Below are 25,436 nucleotides of genomic sequence, written 5' to 3' on the forward strand. Positions count from 1 at the left end.
TAAAATTAACTTGAAAGAAAGAGTTAAAAATAAAACAGAAGACATCGTCTGACTTATTTTAGAAAATGCAACTCTGTTACCGTTCGTAAAAGAGCACTTCAAATGAGTTTCCTTTTTCTTATGCTTTTGCCTTCTCTTCAGCAGGAGGATGATTATGAGGAGAGACAACAAGAGCAGTACACCTGACACTGCGGCACCAATGACAGGAAGCAGGGAGGCTGAGAGAGACATTAGGGGTTGAGTTAAAGGATAGTTCACCCAAAAATTCTGTCATTAATTCCTCACCATCACATCACGTTCTTAACCCACAAGACATTTGTTCATCTTCAGAAAAATATTAAGATATATTTGATGAAATCTGAGAGCTTTCAGACCCTGCATAGACAGTACCAATGTAGAATGTTAATGAACGGTGGTGAAAGCTGACAGGGAAGAGAAGAATTGTTGAATAAAGTCGTTATTTTTGTTTTCTTTGTGCACAAAGTATTATCGTAGCTTCATAAAATTATGTTTTAACCACTTGTGCCACATAAAGTATTTTAACAATGTCTTTTTTGGCCTTGAACGTGTCAGTTGTGTTGCTGTCTAAACAGGGTCAGATAGCTCTCTGATTTAATCAAATATATCTTCATTTGTGTTCTGTATGAACAAAAGTCTTAAGGTTTTGGAATGACACAAGGATAAGTAATTAATGACAGAATTCATTATCTTTTTTAATGTTCCTTACAAGCAGTCCAACTTGTTTTTAGACTCTTACACATCAGTACCTGTGATAGTGATGAGCAGCAGTTCAGAGGCAGGTGAACTGAAGGAGCGTGAGGAGACACTGACTTCATAAACACAACTGAAGTTTCCCTCGTTTGAATATTCTGCTTTAGGAAAGAAGAAGGAGGCAGAGTGATTGACAGCTGCCTCAGTCCTGGTGATGCTTGACCCTCTGAACAAGTGAAAAGAGCCTCCAGGAAACTGGGATGCAGTGGAACAGATGATAGTGAAATTGTGGCCCCTGGTGATCACTGGTCCCTGAAGCTCCTTGTCGAACCATGCATCAGGAGCACTATGAGAAATGCTGGGCTGCTGCAAGTTCACTAAAGAACAATAATACATTTACAGTACATGGATAAACAAAAAAAGTGAACTTATATACTTAAAAATTATCTAAAATAGTCATGATTCAAAATGTAATCCACTGCTATTTTACAAAATATTTCAATTGCAAAAACAAAGGTATCATTACAAAATGATTTCACTTATACTTTACTAATGCATGTGATTTATGACGTAGGCAATAAAAATAAACTGAACACACTCACCCACAGTGATGGTAACAGTTCTGCTCAAAGGTGACGTGATAGTGTTGCTCTTGTAGGAGTATTGACAGCTGTAGCTGGCCTGATGTGAGACGTCTACATTAAGGTTGAAAGTCACACTAGATTCATGTTCCTGGGAGGATATAGATGGTCCGTTTCTGAAGAGCTGGAATTCAGCATTAGCATTGCATCTTGGTTTAGGTGTTGTGCATCTGAACTGGATATTTTCTCCAGGAGAAACAACTGAATGTCTGGAGGTCAAAGAAAGGGTCGGCATCTGCAGGTCGCCTTCAAAAGAAAAATTTGTTTATTTGAAATAATTTGTTAAGACAAGGTAATGTATACATGACATTCATGAAGCTTAATGTAATTTTGGTTGGTCATTTTCCCTCAAATAATGTGAGAAGCTGCTAAAGATTTGACTAACCTGAACAAACAACACCAGCATCTTCCCCATGACCACAGTTATGACTTCCTAGTCCATTGTGTGAACATTGTGTGAGGGTTCCTTCACTTCCTGAGCATTTAACATCATCCAGCCAGATTGATCCACTGCCTTGACCAAAGGCAGCACTATGAGGTGCACTGATGGCTGATCCACACTGTAACTGTCTGCACACCACAGCAGCATCATTCATGTCCCAGTTATTATCACACACAGTTACCCACTGGCCATTATAACGGATCTCCACTCTTCCACAGCATGAGTCAGTCCCACTGACCAATCTCGGATCTAACAGATTACAATAATTAAAGTACAATGTGATTAAAATCTTGTTATTTTTGACATGCTGGAAGTACAGACCCTTTTAAGTGCCATCGTCACAATAATGTCACAGCACTAGCTGGAGGCTGAACGAAGGGAAAACTAGAGGTGGCCAATTCAAACCAGCACAAATTCAGCTACATATAGAGCTTAAAATATCATTTTGTTGTGATGTCGTGTGCCAGAATCAATGGAGTACATGCTCCAATTAAAACATTTATTGCATACCTGCTGCCATTACTAGACAAATGTTTGTAGCGCACATTTCTTGTCTGAAAAGGTTAAATAAAATAATTCCTCTTGCTATGGCTTGTGTTACAGTACGTGTATAAAGATTTCTTATGCGTCTTACAACATGCAAGAGTAGCAATGGCCATAGTCAGGCTTTGACAATTAGAGAGGTCTGGGGTGGGGTTAAGAATTGTGCTATAATAACACCTACAAATACAACTCATTATATACATAAAAACTTTAGAAGAGACTGTAAAGTCCCACGTAGGAGATGGAAGGATATAAAACTGGAGCGACGACCGTGAAGGACGAGAGAGGAACAGGCCTGGGACATTATTTCATGTTTGCTTTTTATTTATGCGCACCAGTCGTCCGTGAAGGGCTGGTGCGCCGTTTTGTATTTATTTTGTGATTATTAAAATGTCTTTTGATTGTGCGCCGGTTCCCGCCTCCTTCTTCCGGATGATTAGGAAGTTCATATCGTTACACCACACAAACAGGAAGTAACCAGAGAAGCAGAGAGAGTGGAACACAGTCAATACTCATGCCTCCACTGGCTAGGCACTACAGACACAGAGATGTAGATGTTTGTGAAAGATGTTTTCTCTGTTTTGGAGGGATGAACACGACGAGCAAAATAATAAAATAAATAAATAAATAAAAATTGTTGTGGTGGGTTTTTTGAGGTGGAAATCTGTTTGCGTTCACACAGAAGGCGACCCAGCAATGTTCTGCCAATTTCCGGGTCCAACGTGCACTGTGAAAGGGGCTTCATTGAATCAATTCCAAGGTCATCTGTTTTTTTTTTTTTTTTGATGAAACAGGACTTTTTTTTTGTGAAATAATGTGCAAAAACTGCTTATTTGCTTATATTATCTTTAAAATATCCAAAATATAAGGTAAATGTCATAAAAATAAAATAAAATAGAAATCACAAAAATTCAATTCAATATATCTGAACTACAGGCTTACCATGCCTTTTTTAGATTTCACTGCTTTTAAGTGATAATCAGACCCACATTATTAAAATTTGACCAATCAAATGTTGATATTCAAACAAAGTACTGTAGTCAACCCTGGAAATATTTGTCAAATACAGATTTCATTTTTGTTCTCTTTTGTTGACACTCTCTGTTTACAAGAATGTCTTGTTTTGTGTAGCTGAATGCTATTGCTGAGCCTTTTTTGCTGATAGCCACAAGTGAGCGTATTCCTGAAAAATTTGCTTGCAATTTTTCACAAAATTTCTCAATGGCATGGTTCTTCTGCCACATGTGTTTTGAAATACCTAACTCCTCCTTCATTCCTAACACAATGTCATTATCATGTGACCATAGATAGCACTGACATAAGACTACATACGATGGCATGTCACATTTATATATATTATTTATTAATAACATTTTATACAATAACACAATAACTATTATCGGTTTATTTAATTCAATGCAAATTCTATCCTTGCTATTGGCCAAAACATTGACGTCTGTACAAAAAATAACGTGTTTAGAAGCAATTACATGTCCACACATTATATTGTCTGTACACGTTACTTCTAAAGAAAAATATATCTTTATGGCCTTCCATAGGACTGCAGTGCATTCTCAGTGTTTTCCTGGTATGCGGCTGATTTCATGTGTGAGGTAAGCATTTCGAAAAGCACATGCCGAAGCAAAAAAAAATTCAAACTTGCTGCCAGATCTTGACTGTCAAAAATTATATTGTGTTTGTGAACAAAGGTTCCCTTTCGAGGGAACTTCGAACTGCGTCCTCTAGGAGCCACTTTGGGGAACACCTCATTGTGACCCGTGTCTGAAGCATACATTGAAAAAACACCAACTTGTTGGCCGGCGACAACCTCCGACGTCACTACCGGTGTGACTATAAATAAGCACCAGGAGAGCACATCATTATCTTAAGGCCGATCTTTCTCTGTTTATCATGGCGACAACTAGCAAGCGTTTAGACGATGTGTGCTTCGGTGTCGGCGTTATGTGACACCCGATGACACACGCGATCTTTGCGTCATTTGTTTGGGTGAAGAGCACGCACGCAATGTCTTTGAGGAGGCAATCTGCGTGCATTGTGAGCGTTTTTCAATGGAAAAGCGACGCTCTCATTCGTCTCTCTTCTGAAAGAAAAGGGGAAAAAAAGGCAGCCATCTGCTTCCCGCAGTTCAGGACGTGTCCGTGTTGAGGCGTGGAAGACAGGTGGATCTGTCTGAATGGTTTAAAAAGGGACTTTCCCTTTCGCGCTTGTAAAAAAAAAAAAGAAGAAAAAAAAAGAAAGAAGGGCGGCGGACGAGAGAGAGCCTTGGGAGGATGATGCTATATCTTTAACTCTTTCTGATACTGAGGTTAGTGCTCTGCTGGGTTTTTACCCAGGAAAAGCAGGAGATATTTGAGGATGGTGAAAAAGCTGAGGCTGAGCCTTCTCAATTCTCCTGCCCTGCGTAAGTAGAGCTGTTGGAGGTTATTGAGCGAAAATTACCTTTTGACCATAACCCTCCAGCTCAGGTAAGCCTTTTATTTCTGCATGATCTCCATACAGAGATTAAAAAGAAACGAAAGATGCCGTTTTCTTCTCACATCCATCGGTTTCGGCATGAAAGTAATCTGCCGACATCGAGGTGATGTGCGAAAGCAGCTATGACGGAATGCCCCCTGTAGAAAGAGCAAAAAAAGTATAAATAATTTATAAAGCATTTTTAAATGTGAAAAATTTTTCTTTCTGCAGGGGAAACATCCTCTCTTAATCTCCCTCCTTGCCATTTAAGCCCCTTCAGAAAATCATCTCGCTTGGGCTTAAATGGCAAGGCATACGCAGTAGCAGGTCAGGTTGTGGCTTTATTACACACAATGCTGGTGCTTCAAGCATATCAGACTGATCTGCTAAGAGACCTGGATAGAGGCAGGGGCCTTTTTCTGATCAGGTAGCTGAGCTGCGCCGCACCACGGATCTCTCTCCGTGCTACCAAGCAGGCCACCTCTGCCATGGGCAGGACTACGGCGGCCATGGTGGCAGCGGAGAGACATCTGTGGATGAACTTGGCAGACATCGGGAGGAAACAAAATTCTTTGTTCTCGATGCTCAGGTTTCGCCTTCTGAGCTTTTCGGTATTTCCGTTGAGATGGTGATTTGAGAAGTTCAGGGAGACGAAGGCGCACTCTGCTGCTTTCAGATCCTTAATTTCACGAAGGTCCAGGTCTGAGCCCGAACAACATAGGGGTCCTGGCCTGTCTCGATCTGAGGATCAAAGACGGGCACAGAAAGCTAGTGTCGCAACTCGCACTCCTCCCCCACCAGGGGTTAGAGGAATCATGGGTCACGAGGAGGTAAGCAGAAACTAAAGGGTATGATCTAGATGAGGCAACGTTCTCATCCAAATCGGAGTGATACTGAGGTATCTACTCGTTCCCCTTGGGGATTTTTAACCCTCTGGAGAAAAAAATAGCCTCATAACGCGTATATGCATTAATCGACTTCAGAGGGTTAACTTCTGCTTTTATCTTCCCCTTCCTAATTCCCCTTAAACCACCAGCTCTCCACCTGATCGAGGTTAGATGGAAACCCTCGCATAACAGTCTCCTATGCTAGACCTATAATGTTTTTATGGTTATATGTTCATAGCTGATGGTCCAGACTAAAAGGAGGCGCCCCTTGAGCAGGGCTCCAGCGCAGGATGGTGGGTGAGTAAATGTAACCCTCTCTGTATATACTTATGTGTATTTAATTGCTGGTGGTTATGTGTCTACTAATAAACTCTGTGAGTTTCCTTTTGCAGTGCTCAGTTACAGTGTTTACCAAACACTCACCAGCACCAGCCATCCGGCTTCATGTTCCGGTATTAGGTGGCTAAGATCACAGGTTTCTGACGGAGCCTCCTTGATCATCAGGCCTGGCACAGCACTGCAGGGAATTTCATGGATGTCCGGCCAGGTCTCCTGGCCGCTTAGTGGTGCTGTCACATCTAGCAGGAAGTGGAGGTGGCAGTTACAGAAGTCTTCTTGTATATGCTGCCTCAGGTGATGCTCCCCTCGCCCGAGTTTTGTAAAATTGAGCTTGCCTCTCCCGTGAGATTCAGCGCCTCTGCTACGCTTAGGAACCTTTAAGTACACACGCTAAGCTTTGTGTACTTTCTCAAAACCACATGGTGGTCAGTGTGCACGTGAAACCTTTGCGCACTTTCTAGAAATTCACAAGTGGTAAGTTTCCACGCAAGACTCTGCAAACTTTCTGAAATCTTGTATGATAAGGGTTACGTGCTCCGCTTCGTTCTGTTGGGAACTCAGAAACGAAGACCAGGAGACTCTTGGGTAATCTTCAGCAGGATTCTTTATTGAGAACACTCTGCGTGGCGCTGTAGTCATCAAATGTCTAACTTGTCCTTAAGCCATACATTCAAGTGGGAGGGATCCATACAGTAGAGGTGGAGACAATTTAAACAAAGCATGCAAATGCAATCAGGAAAGTGCCAGACACTGGCATCTTCCCAGCCTTGATCTCATCAGCATAACAGTGTCATTTAAATACAGAGGTGCCTGATAGTATCATCCATACCTTCACATTATCATAGAGACAAAAGGCACAGCTGTGCCTTGAGCTTAAAAAGCCAAATGGCAAGGAAGAGCACAAAGACAAAAGGACATTATCTCAGACACCTGATTTTCCTGATTTACCTCAAAATGTATATCAAAACGTTTTCAGTTCATATGCTATTACATTGGAACCTAGATTTAACATTTTATAAATTTGTAATCCCACAGTTCCCTTTCTTGAGATGATTAGACCTTGGTTCCTTGGGCTCCATTCAGCCAGTGTGTATTTGTTTATACACCTCAAGCATCGCTTCCATCAACATGAGGCTCTATTTGTGTGATTCTCATAGTAACTTTTCCAAAAAAGGGTCGCCTATGAGTGCGCTACTCTGAGCTCGGAGTTCTCCTCTCATATGAGACCGAGTTCTCTGTTTTTTCCCCAGAGCGCTCCAGTATTGTTTCCATAGATCGAGTTAATGACTCTCAATCATACTGTTTTGAGATGCAACATCCCAACTATGAGCTGCTCTATCAAAGGGCCACAAGAGCCCCTCCTTAGAACAATAGTTGAAAATCCATGCTATGGTAAGTGTGCACGTGAAGTCTTTGCACACTTTCTGAAATGCACACTGTGGTAAGTTTGCACGCTGGTATTCTGCATTCTTTCTAAAATCCTATATGGTGAGGGCTTTGCTTGGTTGCTTCATGCCCTTTCTTGAGTTGGTAAAAGCCCGTTTATTTTGGGCGCCACTCCACCTATGTATCCTCAGATACCTATCTAAACAGGGTGTTGCTACTAGAGAACTGTCGAAACAGCTCTTTCAGCAAGCTTATGCGTAAGATAGCAGTAGCCCCTGTGTGACAGGCAAGACTTGGTAGAAATGCTAGTTTTTTTAGCCGCATCCCTTTAAAGGAATCTTTCCTGATTCCAAGCCTTCAGCTCTACCCTGGGCCAATGCCCTAACAATTAAGTTGGGTATGTAGCTTAGGCCTTCTGGCCGTAAGGGGTACTGTCACAGACAACCGTCTAATGTCCCAGGGGCAACTCCTATGGAAATGGTAGAGTTGGTACTTAGTGCTCACCATGATTCTGGCCTGCACTCCCCTGAGCAATGCGGCGTGGGTATACTGTTCCCCAAAGCGGCTCCTAGAGGACACAGTTCAAACTTCCCTCAAAAGGGAACTGTCTCAGGTTACGTATGTAACCATAGTTCCCTGAGTAGGGAACGAGACACTGTGTCCTCTAGCTCCCTGCCATGCTTCGGACGCAAGCTTCAGACGAAGAAGATAATGACGTGCTCTCCTGGTGCTTATTTATAGTCGCGCCGGTAGTGACGTCGGAGGCTGTCGCCGGCCAACAAGTTGGTGTTTTTTCAATGTATGCTTCAGACACGGGTCAAGTCGAGGTGTTCCCCAAAGCGGCCCCTAGAGGACGCAGTGTCTCGTTCCCTACTCTGTGAACTATGGTTACATACATAACCTGAGACAGTTTTACGTGTTTAAAATGATATGAGTGTGAGTAATTAATGACAACATTTTTGGGTGAAAGCTTGTTTTTAGACATCAGTACCTGTGATAGTGATAAGCAGCAGTTCAGAGGCAGGTGAACTGAAGGAGCGTGAGGAGACACTGACTTCATAAACACAACTGTAGTTTCCCTCATTTGAATATTCTGCTTTAGGAAAGAAGAAGGAGGCAGAGTGATTGACAGCTGCCTCAGTCCTGGTGATGCTTGACCCTCTGAACAAGTGAAAAGAGCCTCCAGGAAACTGGGATGCAGTGGAACAGATGATAGTGAAATTGTGGCCCCTGGTGATCACTGGTCCCTGAAGCTCCTTGTCGAACCATGCATCAGGAGCACTATGAGAAATGCTGGGCTGCTGCAAGTTCACTAAAGAACAATAATACATTTACAGTACATGGATAAACAAAAAAAGTGAACTTATATACTTAAAAATTATCTAAAATAGTCATGATTCAAAATGTAATCCACTGCTATTTTACAAAATATTTCAATTGCAAAAACAAAGGTATCATTACAAAATGATTTCACTTATACTTTACTAATGCATGTGATTTATGACGTAGGCAATAAGAATAAACTGAACACACTCACCCACAGTGATGGTAACAGTTCTGCTCGAAGGTGACTTGATAGTGTTGCTCTTGTAGGAGTATTGACAGCTGTAGTTGCCCTGATGTGAGACGTCTACATTAAGGTTGAAAGTCACACTAGATTCATGTTCCTGGGAGGATATAGATGGTCCGTTTCTGAAGAGCTGGAATTCAGCATTAGCATTGCATCTTGGTTTAGGGGTTGTGCATCTGAACTGGATATTTTCTCCAGGAGAAACAACTGAATGTCTGGAGGTCAAAGAAAGGGTCGGCATCTGCAGGTCGCCTTCAAAAGAAAAATTTGTTTATTTGAAATAATTTGTTAAGACAAGGTAATGTATACATGACATTCATGAAGCTTAATGTAATTTTGGTTGGTCATTTTCCCTCAAATAATGTGAGAAGGTGCTAAAGATTTGACTAACCTGAACAAACAACACCAGCATCTTCCCCATGACCACAGTTATGACTTCCTAGTCCATTGTGTGAACATTGTGTGAGGGTTCCTTCACTTCCTGAGCATTTAACATCATCCAGCCAGATTGATCCACTGCCTTGACCAAAGGCAGCACTATGAGGTGCACTGATGGCTGATCCACACTGTAACTGTCTGCACACCACAGCAGCATCATTCATGTCCCATTCATCATCACACACGGTTCCCCACTGGCCATTATAACGGATCTCCACTCTTCCACAGCATGAGTCAGTCCCACTGACCAATCTCGGATCTAACAGATTACAATAATTAAAGTACAATGTGATTAAAATCTTGTTATTTTTGACATGCTGGAAGTACAGACCCTTTTAAGTGCCATCGTCACAATAATGTCACAGCACTAGCTGGAGGCTGAACGAAGGGAAAACTAGAGGTGGCCAATTCAAACCAGCACAAATTCAGCTACATATGGAGCTTAAAATATCATTTTGTTGTGATGTCGTGTGCCAGAATCAATGGAGTCTGAAAGATTTCTTATGCATCTCACAACATGCAAGAGTAGCAATGGCCATAGTCAGGCTTTGACAATTAGAGAGGTCTGAGGTGGGGTTATAATAATAATAATTCTTTACATTTATATAGCGCTTTTCTAGACACTCAAAGCGCTTTACATAGACAGGGGGTATCTCCTCATCCACCACCAGTGTGTAGCATCCACCTGGATGATGCGACGGCAGCCATAGTGCGCCAGAACGCCCACCACACACCAGCTTACTGGTGGAGAGGAGACAGAGTGATGAAGCCAATCAGTAGATATGGGGATTGTTAGGAGGCCATGATGGTCAGAGACCAATGGGCTAATTTAGCCAGGATGCCGAGGTCACACCTCTACTCTTTCCGAAAGACATCCTGGGATTTTTTAATGACCACAGAGAGTCAGGACCTCGGTTTAACGTCTCATCCGAAGGACGGTGCTTGTTGACAGTATAGTGTCCCCACCACTACACTGGGGCGCTAGGACCCACACAGACCACAGGGTGAGCACCCCCTGCTGGCCTCACTAGCACCTCTTCCAGCAGCAACCTAGTTTTCTCAGGAGGTCTCCCATCCAGGTACTGACCAGGCTCAGCCCTGCTTAGCTTCAGTGGGCAACCGGTCTTGGGCTCCAGGGTGATATGGCTGCCGGAATTGTGCTATAATAACACCTACAAATACAACTCATTATATACATAAACACTTTAGAAGAGACTGTAACGAGACAGAAGCAGAGGTAGGATACATGTGCAGTAGTTTAATATAATCCTTGGTAGACAAGTCAAAAATAGTAGGCAGATAGCATAAACTTGAGACAGTCAAAGTTCGTAACAAGAAAAGCACTCCAATCTAAACAACTATATGGAAGGGAAAATCCAAAACATAAATAGGGAAAAGGAAAGGCAATGGTCATACATAAGATAGAAAAAACAGTGGAATAAAAACAATCAGTAAGGTAGGTAGACTGGCAATACTTCACACTGGCCTGTTAGTCTGGCCCTGCTAATTACCACACAAACAGGAAGTAACCAGAGAAGCAGAGAGAGTGGAACACAGTCAATACTCATGCCTTCACTGGCTAGGCACTACAGACACAGAGATGTAGATGTTTGTGAAAGATGTTTTCTCTGTTTTGGAGGGATGAACACGACGAGCAAAATAAATAAATAAATAAATATTGTTGTGGTGGGTTTTTTGAGGTGGGAATGTATTTGTGTTCACACAGAAGGCGACCCGGCAATGTTCCGGCAATTTTCCGGGTCCAACGTGCTTATTTGCTTAAATTTTCTTAAAATTTCCAAAATATAAAGTAAATATAATAAAAAGAAAAGAAAAGAAAAATCACACAAAAAAAAAGAAAAATAAGAAAAACCTACATAAATATTTAGGGGTTTCTATTTATTTATTTATTTTATATAAAAATTTATCAATATAGGATTTCTTTATCATTTTTAGCCTTCAGGTCACTTTGAAATTGACCTGAAAAAATGCGCTAACTTGCTGCCAGATCTGGGCCCCGTTCTTCGTACGTCGCTAACTCAGTTAGCTGGATTTGAATGTTGACGATTTGGCGTGATCTTGGATCATTTGGTTCTGCGAAGCTCATCCCGGAGCTGCTGTCATAGCAACAGGTCCGTAAGCTTAAACCTGCTCGGGAGCAGGCTTATTTCATGTAAAGAGGATTAGATCACTTCTTTTCAACCAGAACTGATACTCAAAATATGTCTGCTACCACCGCTACTTTATTACAAGAGTATCGTACTGATCCAGGGACAATACTTTAAAATAATAATTATTAAAAAAATTATTTAAAAATAATATAAAAATGCTGTTTAGTCCATAACAGCCTACTATGGACAGCCAGTTTTACTACCTGAAATATTTATTTGTCATAAAATTATTACTTCATAATTGTATTAGAGTCTTACCATGGGCGTAGGTTTAGGGGGGGACGCTAGGTACTAGTCCCTATCAATATTTTGAGATGACTAATTTGTCCCCACCAATATTTAGCAAGCTCCTTTGAACTGCTATTTGGATCTTTGCACTGTTATTTGGATCGATTCTAACGGCCAGGACAACAATAGTACAAGAAACACTGTAATTTGATTGGCTTCGGGGTATCTGACAGGCTACACGCGCGGGCCTGGACTACTTTTGTGCTTGCACTAGCCAGGCGGCAAGGAAGTCGACCGGAAGTTGAAGTCGGCTGGGGGCTGCCATCTTGTAGCAGAACTTCACTTGCGTTAGCATTCCCATTGACTACCATTCATTTTGGCATCACTTTGACAGTGAATAACTTTACATCTGAGGCGTTTAAAGACTCCGTTTGTCCATTATTTATTTCTAAAGATACACGACAATGTATAAAGGGCTCCATTACCTTCTATGTTACATTATGGCCCCGTATAAACAGTTTTTGTAAAAAATAGGCTAACGATTGCATCATAACCACTCGTCTCTCTGTCGCATTATCGTACAGACAGGAGGAGAAGCTCGCAGGCAATTAACTTAATATGGCGTACTGGTGTTACATTTTAAAATACTATACAAAATAATTAATCAGAATACTTACTCCTGCTCACTCACGCCAAAGAACTCCCCGCTCAAGCTCGCCGTCTCTTCAAGATTAACTATGGCAGTTTGCACGCACAGCTACTATAACATGTACATCTGTCAGACAGGTTGCTGACGTCGCCAAGCTTCGTTTGAGTCTGCGCATCAGAAACGGAAGTGCTAAAAAACGCTAAAAATGGGATTCACTTGTCTCAATTGAGTACCAATGGGGTCGCTGTGTCCATTTCTTTTACTGTCTATGGCACTAGCAGCGAGCGGGTGGTGTGTGCGTCCGCATGTTGACGACGCCGACGGTAAGTTATCAGGGCTGTCTCTCTGCCACATACAAAGGCTTGGGTAAAAACATTTTAATATTCCTTTTTTTTTGCCCCTTATTGTACTTTGTAGATGCCACCCAAGAAGAAGAAAGGGGACATAAGAAGCTTTTTCATAAAGCAGAGTCAGAGTGTAAGTAGGCAAAATAACTAGCTAGCCACAGAAATAAACTAGCAGAAGTGACTGACCAGGCTTTCAAATGCAGATTCTAATGTGGAAAATAGTATTAACTGGTGATAGTATGTGTTACCCAAGATGATAGAATATTACGTTAGCAAGTAACTGAATGTCAATTAGCCTCTACCTTAACTTAGAATCTTGCAGTCAACATAAACGTGAGTGTACTGGAGGGTAAATAGTGTTTTTAATAGAAAAAGGTTATTATATTTATTTATTTAGATTTGTTTCCTTGTGACAGAGTATCTTTTGTTAGTGTAAATACTAATGTACATAATAATTTATGTTAATAAAACGTTTGGTTGTTCAGCATTACACAGTCTCAGGTTTTTATTTTTTATTTTTTGAGAGTGCATTTTTGAGATTATACAGTGATACTAGCTCTTTAGGGACAGTATACAGGATGGTATATCAGGGTCAGGATACAATAATAATAATGAGATGAAGTAGATTCACTTCTGTATTGTGATATTCTGTATTGCCAACAGTCTGAAATAAAAAAGGAAATCACCATTAAATCACTGGTATCTTACAACATAAGATGGGGGGGGGGGTGTATGGGGGTGTCCCCACCAAAGCTGAGACCAAACCTACGCCCATGAGTCTTACACACATGCTATACAGATAATAGAGTCGTGCATTATTTTGAGTGATGACTGCTTTTATAAGAGTGGCTTGATGGAGCGCAGGAGATGCAGATAACATGATATTGACCCTTAAGAAACTTTCATTAATGCTGTCACGTAACAAATCTGTCTAAATATAAAACGAAATGAATAGATAATTTCTACATTGAAATAAAAATGTAAAGACTGCACAACTATTATAAATTGCGAATCTAAATTATTTGGAATCACAAAAAAAATTCTAATAAAATAAAAACATGTATCTATTATCTGTTTCATGTATCTATTACAACATTTATGTAGTTTTGTTTGCTTGGCTGTTTCCTTATAAAAGTCCAGAAATTTGTAAAATTTTTCGTCGGGTGTCATTTTAAATTATATGACTTCATTACATTGCCGTCTTGCTACCAGCCAATCCCTCATGGTTGATCATGGTTTCGAGTATCGATACATATCCCCTTTTAAACCAACACATGAACACACAATTATCTCAGATAACTCAATCCAGCGATACTAATCATACACAACATGTGTGTTCGAAGAACCCAATTAGCCGGATCACGATTAGCACGATGATATCATCTTGGATGTGTCATTTGATCTCGGATGTAATAAGCGACGTATGAAGAACGGCCCCTTGATTGTCAAAAATTATATTGTGTTTGTGAACAAAGGTTTTACGTGTTTAGGATGACATGAGTGTGAGTAATTAATGACAACATTTTTGGGTGAAAGCTTGTTTTTAGACATCAGTACCTGTGATAGTGATGAGCAGCAGTTCAGAGGCAGATGAACTGAAGGTACGTGAGGAGACACTGACTTCATAAACACAACTGTAGTTTCCCTCATTTGAATATTCTGCTTTAGGAAAGAAGAAGGAGGCAGAGTGATTGACAGCTGCCTCAGTCCTGGTGATGCTTGACCCTCTGAACAAGTGAAAAGAGCCTCCAGGAAACTGGGATGCAGTGGAACAGATGATAGTGAAATTGTGGCCCCTGGTGATCACTGGTCCCTGAAGCTCCTTGTCGAACCATGCATCAGGAGCACTATGAGAAATGCTGGGCTGCTGCAAGTTCACTAAAGAACAATAATACATTTACAGTACATGGATAAACAAAAAAAGTGAACTTATATACTTAAAAATTATCTAAAATAGTCATGATTCAAAATGTAATCCACTGCTATTTTACAAAATATTTCAATTGCAAAAACAAAAGGTAAAGGTATCATTACAAAATGATTTCACTTATACTTTACTAATGCATGTGATTTATGACGTAGGCAATAAGAATAAACTGAACACACTCACCCACAGTGATGGTAACAGTTCTGCTCGAAGGTGACTTGATAGTGTTGCTCTTGTAGGAGTATTGACAGCTGTAGTTGCCCTGATGTGAGACGTCTACATTAAGGTTGAAAGTCACACTAGCTTCATGTTCCTGGGAGGATATAGATGGTCCGTTTCTGAAGAGCTGGAATTTAGCATCAGCATTGCATCTTGGTTTAGGGGTTGTGCATCTGAACTGGATATTTTCTCCAGGAGAAACAACTGAATGTCTGGAGGTCAAAGAAAGGGTCGGCATCTGCAGGTCGCCTTCAAAAGAAAAATTTGTTTATTTGAAATAATTTGTTAAGACAAGGTAATGTATACATGACATTCATGAAGCTTAATGTAATTTTGGTTGGTCATTTTCCCTCAAATAATGTGAGAAGCTGCTAAAGATTTGACTAACCTGAACAAACAACACCAGCATCTTCCCCATGACCACAGTTATGACTTCCTAGTCCATTGTGTGAACATTGTGTGAGGGTTCCTTCACTTCCTGAGCATTTAACATCATCCAGCCAGATTGATCCACTGCCTTGACCAAAGGCAGCACTATGAGGTGCACTGATGGCTGATCCACACTGTAACTGTCTGCACACCACAGCAGCATCATTCATGTCCCAGTTATTATCACACACAGTTACCCACTGGCCATTATAACGGATCTCCACTCTTCCACAGCATGAGTCAGTCCCACTGACCAATCTCGGATCTAACAGATTACAATAATTAAAGTACAATGTGATTAAAATCTTGTTATTTTTGACATGCTGGAAGTACAGACCCTTTTAAGTGCCATCGTCACAATAATGTCACAGCACTAGCTGGAGGCTGAACGAAGGGAAAACTAGAGGTGGCCAATTCAAACCAGCACAAATTCAGCTACATATGGAGCTTAAAATATCATTTTGTTGTGATGTCGTGTGCCAGAATCAATGGAGTACATGCTCCAATTAAAACATTTATTGCATACCTGCTGCCATTACTAGACAAATGTTTGAAAGTGAAAAAGTGAAAGTGACGTGACATTCAGCCAAGTATAGTGACCCATACTCAGAATTTGTGCTCTGCATTTAACCCATCCGAAGTGCACACACAGAGCAGTGTACACACACACACACACACACACAGTGAACACACACACTGAGCAGTGGGCAGCCATTTATGCTGCAGCGCCCGGGGAGCAGTTGGGGGTTCGATGCCTTGCTCAAGGGCACCTAAGTCGTGGTATTGAAGGTGGAGAGAGCACTGTACATGAACTCCCCCCACCTACAATTCCTGCCAGCCCAGGACTCGAACTCCAACCTTTCGATTGGGAGTCCGACTCTCTAACCATTAGGCCATGACTTTCCATAAAAAGATGGAGCGCTTCACGAATTTGCGTGTCATCCTTTCGCAGGGGCCATGCTAATCTTGTCTGAATCGATCCAATTTTAGTATATGTGCCGCCGTGGCGCACATTTCTTGTCTGAAAAGGTTAAATAAAATAATTTATCTTGCTATGGCTTGTGTTACAGTACGTGTATAAAGATTTCTTATGCATCTCACAACATGCAAGAGTAGCAATGGCCATAGTCAGGCTTTGACAATTAGAGAGGTCTGGGGTGGGGTTAAGAATTGTGCTATAATAACACCTACAAATACAACTCATTATATACATAAACACTTTAGAAGAGACTGTAACGAGACAGAAGCAGAGGTAGGATACATTTGCAGTAGTTTAATATAATCCTTGGTAGACAAGTCAAAAATAGTAGGCTAATATAAAAGTATATTAGAGTCTTACACACATGCTATACAGATAATTATTTTGAGTGATGACTGCTATTATAAGAGTGTCTTGATGGAGCACAGGAGATGCAGATAACATGATATTGACCCTTAAGAAACTTTCATTAATGCTGTCACGTAACAAATCTGTCTAAATATAAAACGAAATGAATAGATAATTTCTACATTGAAATAAAAATGTAAAGACTGCACAACTATTATAAATTGCGAATCTAAATTATTTGGAATCACACAAAAAAATCTAATAAAATAAAAACATGTATCTATTATCTGTTTCATGTATCTATTACAACATTTATGTAGTTTTGTTTGCTTGGCTGTTTCCTTATAAAAGTCCAGAAATTTGTAAAATTTTTCGTCGGGTGTCATTTTAAATTATATGACTTCATTACATTGCCGTCTTGCTACCAGCCAATCCCTCATGGTTGATCATGGTTTCGAGTATCGATACATATCCCCTTTTAAACCAACACATGAACACACAATTATCTCAGATAACTCAATCCAGCGATACTAATCATACACAACATGTGTGTTCGAAGAACCCAATTAGCCGGATCACGATTAGCACGATGATATCATCTTGGATGTGTCATTTGATCTCGGATGTAATAAGCGACGTACGAAGAACCCTTGATTGTCAAAAATTATATTGTGTTTGTGAACAAAGGTTTTACGTGTTTAGGATGACATGAGTGTGAGTAATTAATGACAACATTTTTGGGTGAAAGCTTGTTTTTAGACATCAGTACCTGTGATAGTGATGAGCAGCAGTTCAGAGGCAGGTGAACTGAAGGTGCGTGAGGAGACACTGACTTCATAAACACAACTGTAGTTTCCCTCATTTGAATATTCTGCTTTAGGAAAGAAGAAGGAGGCAGAGTGATTGACAGCTGCCTCAGTCCTGGTGATGCTTGACCCTCTGAACAAGTGAAAAGAGCCTCCAGGAAACTGGGATGCAGTGGAACAGATGATAGTGAAATTGTGGCCCCTGGTGATCACTGGTCCCTGAAGCTGCTTGTCGAACCATGCATCAGGAGCACTATGAGAAATGCTGGGCTGCTGCAAGTTCACTAAAGAACAATAATACATTTACAGTACATGGATAAACAAAAAAAGTGAACTTATATACTTAAAAATTATCTAAAATAGTCAAAATTTAATCCACTGCTATTTTACAAAATATTTCAATTGCAAAAACAAAAGGTATCATTACAAAATGATTTCACTTTACTAATGCATGTGATTTATGACGTAGGCAATAAGAATAAACTGAACACACTCACCCACAGTGATGGTAACAGTTCTGCTCGAAGGTGACTTGATAGTGTTGCTCTTGTAGGAGTATTGACAGCTGTAGCTGGCCTGATGTGAGACGTCTACATTAAGGTTGAAAGTGACACTAGATTCATGTTCCTGGGAGGATATAGATGGTCCGTTTCTGAAGAGCTGGAATTTAGCATCAGCATTGCATCTTGGTTTAGGGGTTGTGCATCTGAACTGGATATTTTCTCCAGGAGAAACAACTGAATGTCTGGAGGTCAAAGAAAGGGTCGGCATCTGCAGGTTGCCTGCTGAAGAAAAAGTTTATTCATTTAAAATGTTGGAAAATTATGAAAAACATGAATCTAATGTAATTTCTGTTGCTCATTTCACCCAAAATAATGTGTGAAGGTGCTTAAGATTTGACTAACCTGAACAAACAACAGCAGCATCTTCCCCATGATTACAGTTATGACTTCCTAGTCCTTTGTGTGAACATTGTGTGAGGGTTCCTTCACTTCCTGAGCATTTAACATCATCCAGCCAGATTGATCCACTGCCTTGACCAAAGGCAGCACTATGAGGTGCACTGATGGCTGATCCACACTGTAACTGTCTGCACACCACAGCAGCATCATTCATGTCCCATTCATCATCACACACGGTTCCCCACTGGCCATTATAACGGATCTCCACTCTTCCACAGCATGAGTCAGTCCCCCTGATCAATCTTATGTCTGAAAGATGTCATTAAAAATAAAATTACAATGTGATTAAAAAGGTTACAGTTTTGGCATGCTGTATGTGTTTGACATTTTTGGGAGCCAAGCACCAAACATATATTGCAAGTTATTTTCACAAGTTTTCTTATCATTCTCAGAATTCTTAATTCTTATATAATTACTTGAAGCCAAATAACCAAAGTTTATATATCTTTTTTTTAAATTGATGTAGAACTATTTTTATTGTAAGCAGCACATTTTCAGAACACTTACATTTTTTGAGAAAACCAAATAAGCTGGTAAAAACAATGTAACCTAGGAAAATACTGAATAAAATATCAAATTATTTAATACCAAGAACATTAAAACCATATTTTGAAAACACATACCTTTACCGAAGCAGGCAACTCCTGCATCTTCAGAATGACCACAGTTATGAATTCCAATAGAAGGATGTGAGCACTGTGTGAGTGATGATTCACTTCCTGAACATCTCACATCATCCAACAAGATCGGACCACTTCCCTGGCCAAAATGAGCACTGGTTTGTGCACTAACAGCTGTTCCACATCCCAACTGTCTGCACACCACAGCGGCATCATTCATGTCCCAGTCGTCATCACACACTGTCCCCCATTGGCCATTATAAAGCATCTCAACTCTTCCAGAGCAGTCATTATTACCATTGACCAGTCTGATACTGTAATCTCCTAAAAATAAAATAACTCCATTATGATACAACTCATCTTACAACAGGCTAAACTTGCAGACTAGCCAAAACAGTGACTAGATGTCATGATAAAGCTGGAATTGTTATTATTTTAAATGAATGACTAAAAGCTTGTTACTCACCAGTTACAGAAATCAGAGCACTGGCTGTTGAGATGAAAAACAGGGACAATTAAATTTAAGGTAGACTTACAATTAAAACTTAAAATCAATTCAGAATTTATCAAGACATTCTTATATATATATATATATATATATATATATATATATATATATATATATATATATATATATTAGAATATGTAAAGGTCACAAATTTAATTAAAATAATTTAAAGTTGAACAGAATAAACAAAAATAACAGAAGCAAGGTAGACAACTAAAAAGGTACAAATTACGGACTTAACGAACAATACCCAAAGCACATTGTGGAGCGTCAAAAGGGGCTTTTCTTCATCTGAAAGCAGACGATAAATATAGGAAAAAAGGTAACTGCTACAGTAGTCAAATTATATATAAACGGACAATTATATTGTTATAAGGACTTTATCCCCCTGGCTTTTCTAAACCCTTCATCCTCATGTCAATAACTGCTAATGTCATAAACATATATTACCTCACACCCCCTGTACCTTTATATTTCTCTCAAATTTACAAGATGCACTTTTATGTGGTACCTATAGGTCTTGCCACAAAAAATGTGCACTTTAGTTTCACCCCAGCGTCAGGCGCGAGTCAAACGAGCAAGGAAAAGCTACAGCAGCCAAATCAGATTACGTAGAACAACTGTGAACTTCGGTCTGATGAAATGATGTTAGACTAGCCTATATGTCAGTAAAACATACTTTCCTGTCCCATTAGCTGGTTTACTTTGCTCACAGCGCATACTCTTCAACAGTACGCAGATATGTTGCGCACGATCTATATCACTTAATCATAAATAACCTGCATAAGAAATATGCAAGCTGCAAACTTTGCATGTATACGCAGCATGCAAGAACGACGCTCAAATGCATGTACTAAAGTATATTCTATAATTCGAGAATACCTAAGGCACAAACTGATATGTATTTTTATTTGTAATTTAATGCATAGATAAATGTGAGCACAGTGCACCATGGCCGCGGGAAGTGGGGGTGCTGGGGGTGCTGCAGCACCCCCTAGTGACGAGAGGGAGATAAAAAATGTAGGCCTATTAAAATATTTTGCACAATTTATAAATTCCTTATGAATATTTTAGAAAATGATTTTGACACACGCAGTCTATTACGTATATTTTGGATTTTAATTTCATATTTTGAGGCCTAATCAACACAGGTTCGGAAGTTACGTTGTCAACGTCAGGCAGGCAGGTTTGGTCGCCGAGTAACGAGGTTTCCCGCTCGTTCCATGCAGAATACATTCATTTTTATATAATACAGCGCACCTCGACATTTGGACACCTGTAACCAGGGCACCCCGCCTGCATGTAGCTCAGGTAAGAGCATTGTGCTGCCGCGCTTGTAACATTTATTTTTTTGGCAACAAGGTTGGGATCAGCTTTGACTAGCCAAGCAATTGTAAGTAGTATACTATAGTATTTTTGGAAGGTGGTGGGGATGGAGAGTATTATTTCGTTCGTGTGTTCTTTGCGTAATGGTTGTGGAGAACTGTTAAATAATGTTTAAATAGTTGGAGATTATTTCCTTGTGGTTTGTGTAAAAAGGTTGGAGATGGAGACAGAAAGCTTTATACTGTGCGTGTGTTTTTTGCGTAATGGATGTGGAGAACTGTTCAATAAACAAATTGCTTAAAAAGTCCGAGATTATTTCCTTGTGGTGTGCGTAAAAAGATTTTGGAGTTAATAGAGTTGCGTGTGACATAAACGTGCAGTGACTCAAGCCAGCTGCCCAAATCGATTGCATTGTTTTAGCGTTATTGTGAAGTTTGATTAATATTATATTTTGTTGTAATATTATTTGTTGTATCTAAATAAGTTGCATGTATGCATAGGCTATCTGAAATTGTAATGAAAGTAATTATTTCGTTTTCTTTCGATTATTAAATTATTATTTCTGATTCTGCTTCTGCTTCAGATTAATAAGGCATTGCGCATATCTGAGAACTGATGTCTGTGTGTTTCAGACCCTGTGCACTGAAGTGTATATGACAATAAAGTAGTAAATCTCAATGTATTTATTTTTAAAATGTATTTTAAATAGGCCTATAGGCTCATAGGTTTTTTGTCAAAAAAAAAATAAAAATAAAACATTCACAGCACCCCCTGTTCAAAATTACTTCCCGCGGCCCTGCAGTGCACTTATACTAGTGTAAGTGTGTGTTCACATTTATTTGTGCATTAAATTACACATTTTACAAATCTAGTAGAACATATATGAAAATGAAAATTGAAATGCATAAAATAACAAATTATTTTTGTGTTTTTGGAACGAAAACAGTGCAGTACATTATAGTCAAACACATTTTTATATTGAAATAATGAAGATTTCTGTGCCACCCCAGACTGGTTGCTGGCCCCTCCCTGGCCACCCCTATGAAAACGTCCTGGCTACGCCACTGAACAGGAAGGATGCTAAGGCATTCCTTTGGCCCAGGATCACCAAAAACCTTAAACCAGGGAACACCTCCTTTTCCTTTTTACCATACATATATTTTAAGTATCATGTATGTTTTATATAACCTGTGGAATTATTTATGTGTGTTTAACTTTCATTACAGCCTATTTGTAGGGTTTTCTACCTCAGTTATAGGAACTTATCACCAGAATTTTAATTATTATAATTTTTTTTGTATGCTGATGTAGGATATGATTTTAGAAACAAAATGAAGCTAAAGCCACAAGTCTACTAATACTTCATTTTTATATTTCAGAGCATAATCTCACAAACTGTGAATTTTCTGAAACGTTTTCTAAGACCATGTCATGCGTGCTTTTAGAGAAGGCTAATAAAACTGATTTTATGCTCTCCTGTGTGCTATTATCCCATATCTGGACTGGCAGACTGCCCCATTCATAATTCTATTGTTGTCACTCAATGAGCCTTTCATACTTCCGCAAGGTATGATATATTATATGATAAAATAAAAACTAGCCTATATCTGCATTAGTGTGTTAGTTAACTTGTTAAATGTCTTTTTAAAATCAATTATGTCAACCCAAACATACAGATAAATCAACGATTATTATTTTAAAAGTTAATTCTGGGATTAGCAAATATCTTCAGTTCAGTTTGTAAAAACTCAGTGAAAAACTAAGAAATAACGGCACAATGATAAAAAAGATGGCACAACCAACCAACTTATAATCTTAAACTAAAATGTTTTAAGGATAAAATATTACTGTGATATTAAAATTGTGACTTGCAGTGTCATAATAATAGTTTAATCTTTAATCTCTGTTATGAAAAATAGAAAGTGCAAGAACTGAAAATTTACTTTACCCAATATCAAAGTGAGAAGATAACGTCCTGGCATTGCGATGCTTGCGTTCTATGAAAACAAGCATGAATTAAGAGGTTACTTCCTGATTAGTGAAAAAGGCAGCTGATTCTAAAAGAACGGAAACGTACACTATAGCAACTTTTCCGCTGTCGGGCCGAAGCGTTCTCGTCTCTTTTAACCGTTCCATTCCGCCCAGGCGGCAAGGATATGGTTTCGCTTTCCTCTGTGTTGCTGATAACAGGGCTCGTATGGAGCGGCCAATAATTCCAATCAACCAAAAATTCCAGCATGAGCAGACTGGGACAAAATTTCAGACCTTGAAATCTCACTCTTATCCAGGCCATCCCATACACCCACAACAAATTCTGAAACGAGGAAAACCTTATTATTATTATTATTATTTTATTATTGTTATTTTTTTTTTTGTATGGCCATCACATGAACGAATGTTTAAATCCTTAGGCTGGGAACATGCAAAATAATTAAAAGTTCCCTCCTGAACTGCACCTTCTCTTCCATTTTCCTTTTCAGTCTCTTGATTTCTCCAGATATTTTAAAAATGTCCTTGATGTTAAAATTATTTAAATAATGATAACATACTTTCAATATCTTTATAGTAAAACCCTATCACTGAACGTTGCATTATGAGTAATATTTTTCCCTTATGAAAATTAACAATATTATAATTAGATGCTAAATGCAAATGTCTCAACAATTATTTCATTAACAGCATTTATTTTGAAACAGGTATGATTTAAACTGTGGTTAAATTAATTATTAATTTAGCATACAATATTTTACCTGGAAACGGTAAGTTATTTCTCTGAATAAATTATGATGTGTATATTTTTAATGCCCTGATTGAGCAACATCTATTTCAGACTCTCCAAGATTGCACAAATATTTTTATTAGTACGGTGCCTGGAGGTGACTTGTTCGGTTTACTTAGTTTTGTCGTGGCCACGATATCGTTGTGTCGAGGTAACTACATCCTTATGTCATGGCCTCCACATGTTATGTTGAGGGAACAACATCCATTTCTCATGGTCACGACTTCTAATGTTGAGGGAACGACATGTTTTTTCTCGTGGACACGAGTTTAATGCGTAAACAAACCTGTGTGACCATAGCAAACCATTGAATCATTCATATTTTATTTTGAATTAAATAATTATTATATTAACCTTATGCTTTGGCTATGGCTGTATTATATGCTATTGTCAGCATTAAAAATGAAGTTTATCATAAATAAATATTACATAAAGTGCATAATAAAATATAAAAACATTTTTTAATCCATCCTTCAGTCTTGTAAGTCCATTAACTGACAGTCTTTCCCCCGTAATATGTGTACATTATTATTATTATTAGCCAATATTTATTTCATTTATATACATTTTTCTGCTTCTGTTTCGATCTCTTTACTTAACATTCTGAATACTTTTGTAAATAATAGCTACTGTACTGTAAATGTACAGTAAATGCTAGTACTGTAAATGCTCGACATTAACATAAAATGTCATAAATGCATAAAATTTTAATGCATACATTTTATATGTATAAATAATATAATCATTTCTTAATTCTATATAAAATATTAATGATTCCATCTCTGATAATCCTGGGTTGCTATGGTCACGCAGGTTTGTTTACGTATTAAAATGGATGTTATTTCCTCAACATCTCGAGGCCACGACATACGGATGTCGTTACCTCAACAAAATGATCTCATGGCCATGACATAATATGACATTCCAGGCATTGACAGACCACACTTATGCCTCAGGGGATAAAAATAATGTTACACAAGGCAATACAGTTCCAAAGTGAAGATTCTTTAGCCCTAACCATTCTCAAGAATGCACTAGCTCTTTACTGGGGCCACAGCTTGCCTTGGGATTGGTACGCCAAGGCAATGACATCCACTATCCAGTGGGTCAACCTCTGCTTGGAGACAGACAAGGAGCTGTTCAGAGCTTCTGAAGCTCCGTGTGTGGTCCACGTATATGTTTAGCACTCTTACGGGACACAGTAATGCCAAGGCTGGATCTGCCTCCTCAGCAGATGTAACCGCATGCTTCTGTGGTCTGCGTTGTGTTGAAAATACTGAAGAACGACAGGAGACTGCCAGATTGGGTCTCTTCCGTTCAGGAGAGAGCAGGAAAATAAAAGGATAAACGAAAAACAAGTCCAAAGTAAAACTAGAAGAAAAAGCAGTAACTAAGTACACAAGCTTATACAGAGGAGCATATGAAATGCGACAATATTGATTTTATAACAACTTAACAACTATAAGAACCCGTGCTTTGCGGATTGGTTAGAGCAAGGATATGCACATGCCAACTTCGTGAAATGGTCAGTGTCTACTAAAACATCAACAGACTTATTGTTGTGGTCTTCAGCTGAACAAAAGTCTATACAGACTAATTCGAGCGGAGACGTAGTGGTGATGGAAACTAATGGGGCCCTAGCCTCTGGCTCAGGAGACTTGCTCACAATGCATCTCTTACAGTTGTGCACGTAGTCCTTAACATCT

The 25,436-nt window shown here is 39.3% G+C and overlaps 1 protein-coding gene, 1 non-coding gene and 1 pseudogene across 2 annotated transcripts in view; all 3 read right to left on the reverse strand.

Moving 5' to 3' along the window:
• LOC127957127 (deleted in malignant brain tumors 1 protein) overlaps positions 1 to 23,019 on the reverse strand; it is a 60,893-nt gene extending 37,874 nt beyond the window's left edge. Inside the window, exons 1-16 of the mRNA XM_052555518.1 lie at positions 22,900 to 23,019; positions 19,584 to 19,607; positions 19,121 to 19,441; positions 18,441 to 18,746; positions 18,033 to 18,320; positions 17,499 to 17,819; positions 15,362 to 15,667; positions 14,938 to 15,222; positions 14,385 to 14,705; positions 9,386 to 9,691; positions 8,962 to 9,246; positions 8,416 to 8,736; positions 1,738 to 2,043; positions 1,314 to 1,598; positions 768 to 1,088; positions 81 to 218 (exon numbers count right to left, since the gene is read on the reverse strand). Of these exons, the coding sequence (XP_052411478.1) occupies positions 81 to 218; positions 768 to 1,088; positions 1,314 to 1,598; positions 1,738 to 2,043; positions 8,416 to 8,736; positions 8,962 to 9,246; positions 9,386 to 9,691; positions 14,385 to 14,705; positions 14,938 to 15,222; positions 15,362 to 15,667; positions 17,499 to 17,819; positions 18,033 to 18,320; positions 18,441 to 18,746; positions 19,121 to 19,441; positions 19,584 to 19,607; positions 22,900 to 22,933 (4,168 nt within the window). The 5' untranslated portion in view covers positions 22,934 to 23,019. The remainder of the gene's footprint in view (positions 1 to 80; positions 219 to 767; positions 1,089 to 1,313; positions 1,599 to 1,737; positions 2,044 to 8,415; positions 8,737 to 8,961; positions 9,247 to 9,385; positions 9,692 to 14,384; positions 14,706 to 14,937; positions 15,223 to 15,361; positions 15,668 to 17,498; positions 17,820 to 18,032; positions 18,321 to 18,440; positions 18,747 to 19,120; positions 19,442 to 19,583; positions 19,608 to 22,899) is intronic.
• Positions 10,470 to 10,586, reverse strand: LOC127964530 (uncharacterized; annotated as a pseudogene).
• Positions 16,310 to 16,414, reverse strand: LOC127966308 (U6 spliceosomal RNA). The gene has a single exon (XR_008155580.1). It is a non-coding gene; the product is annotated as a U6 spliceosomal RNA (small nuclear RNA).
• Positions 23,020 to 25,436: the final 2,417 nt, after the last annotated feature.

The sequence above is a fragment of the Carassius gibelio genome, chromosome A3 (assembly GCF_023724105.1).
Source record: "Carassius gibelio isolate Cgi1373 ecotype wild population from Czech Republic chromosome A3, carGib1.2-hapl.c, whole genome shotgun sequence".
NCBI classification, from domain to species: Eukaryota; Metazoa; Chordata; class Actinopteri; order Cypriniformes; family Cyprinidae; genus Carassius; species Carassius gibelio.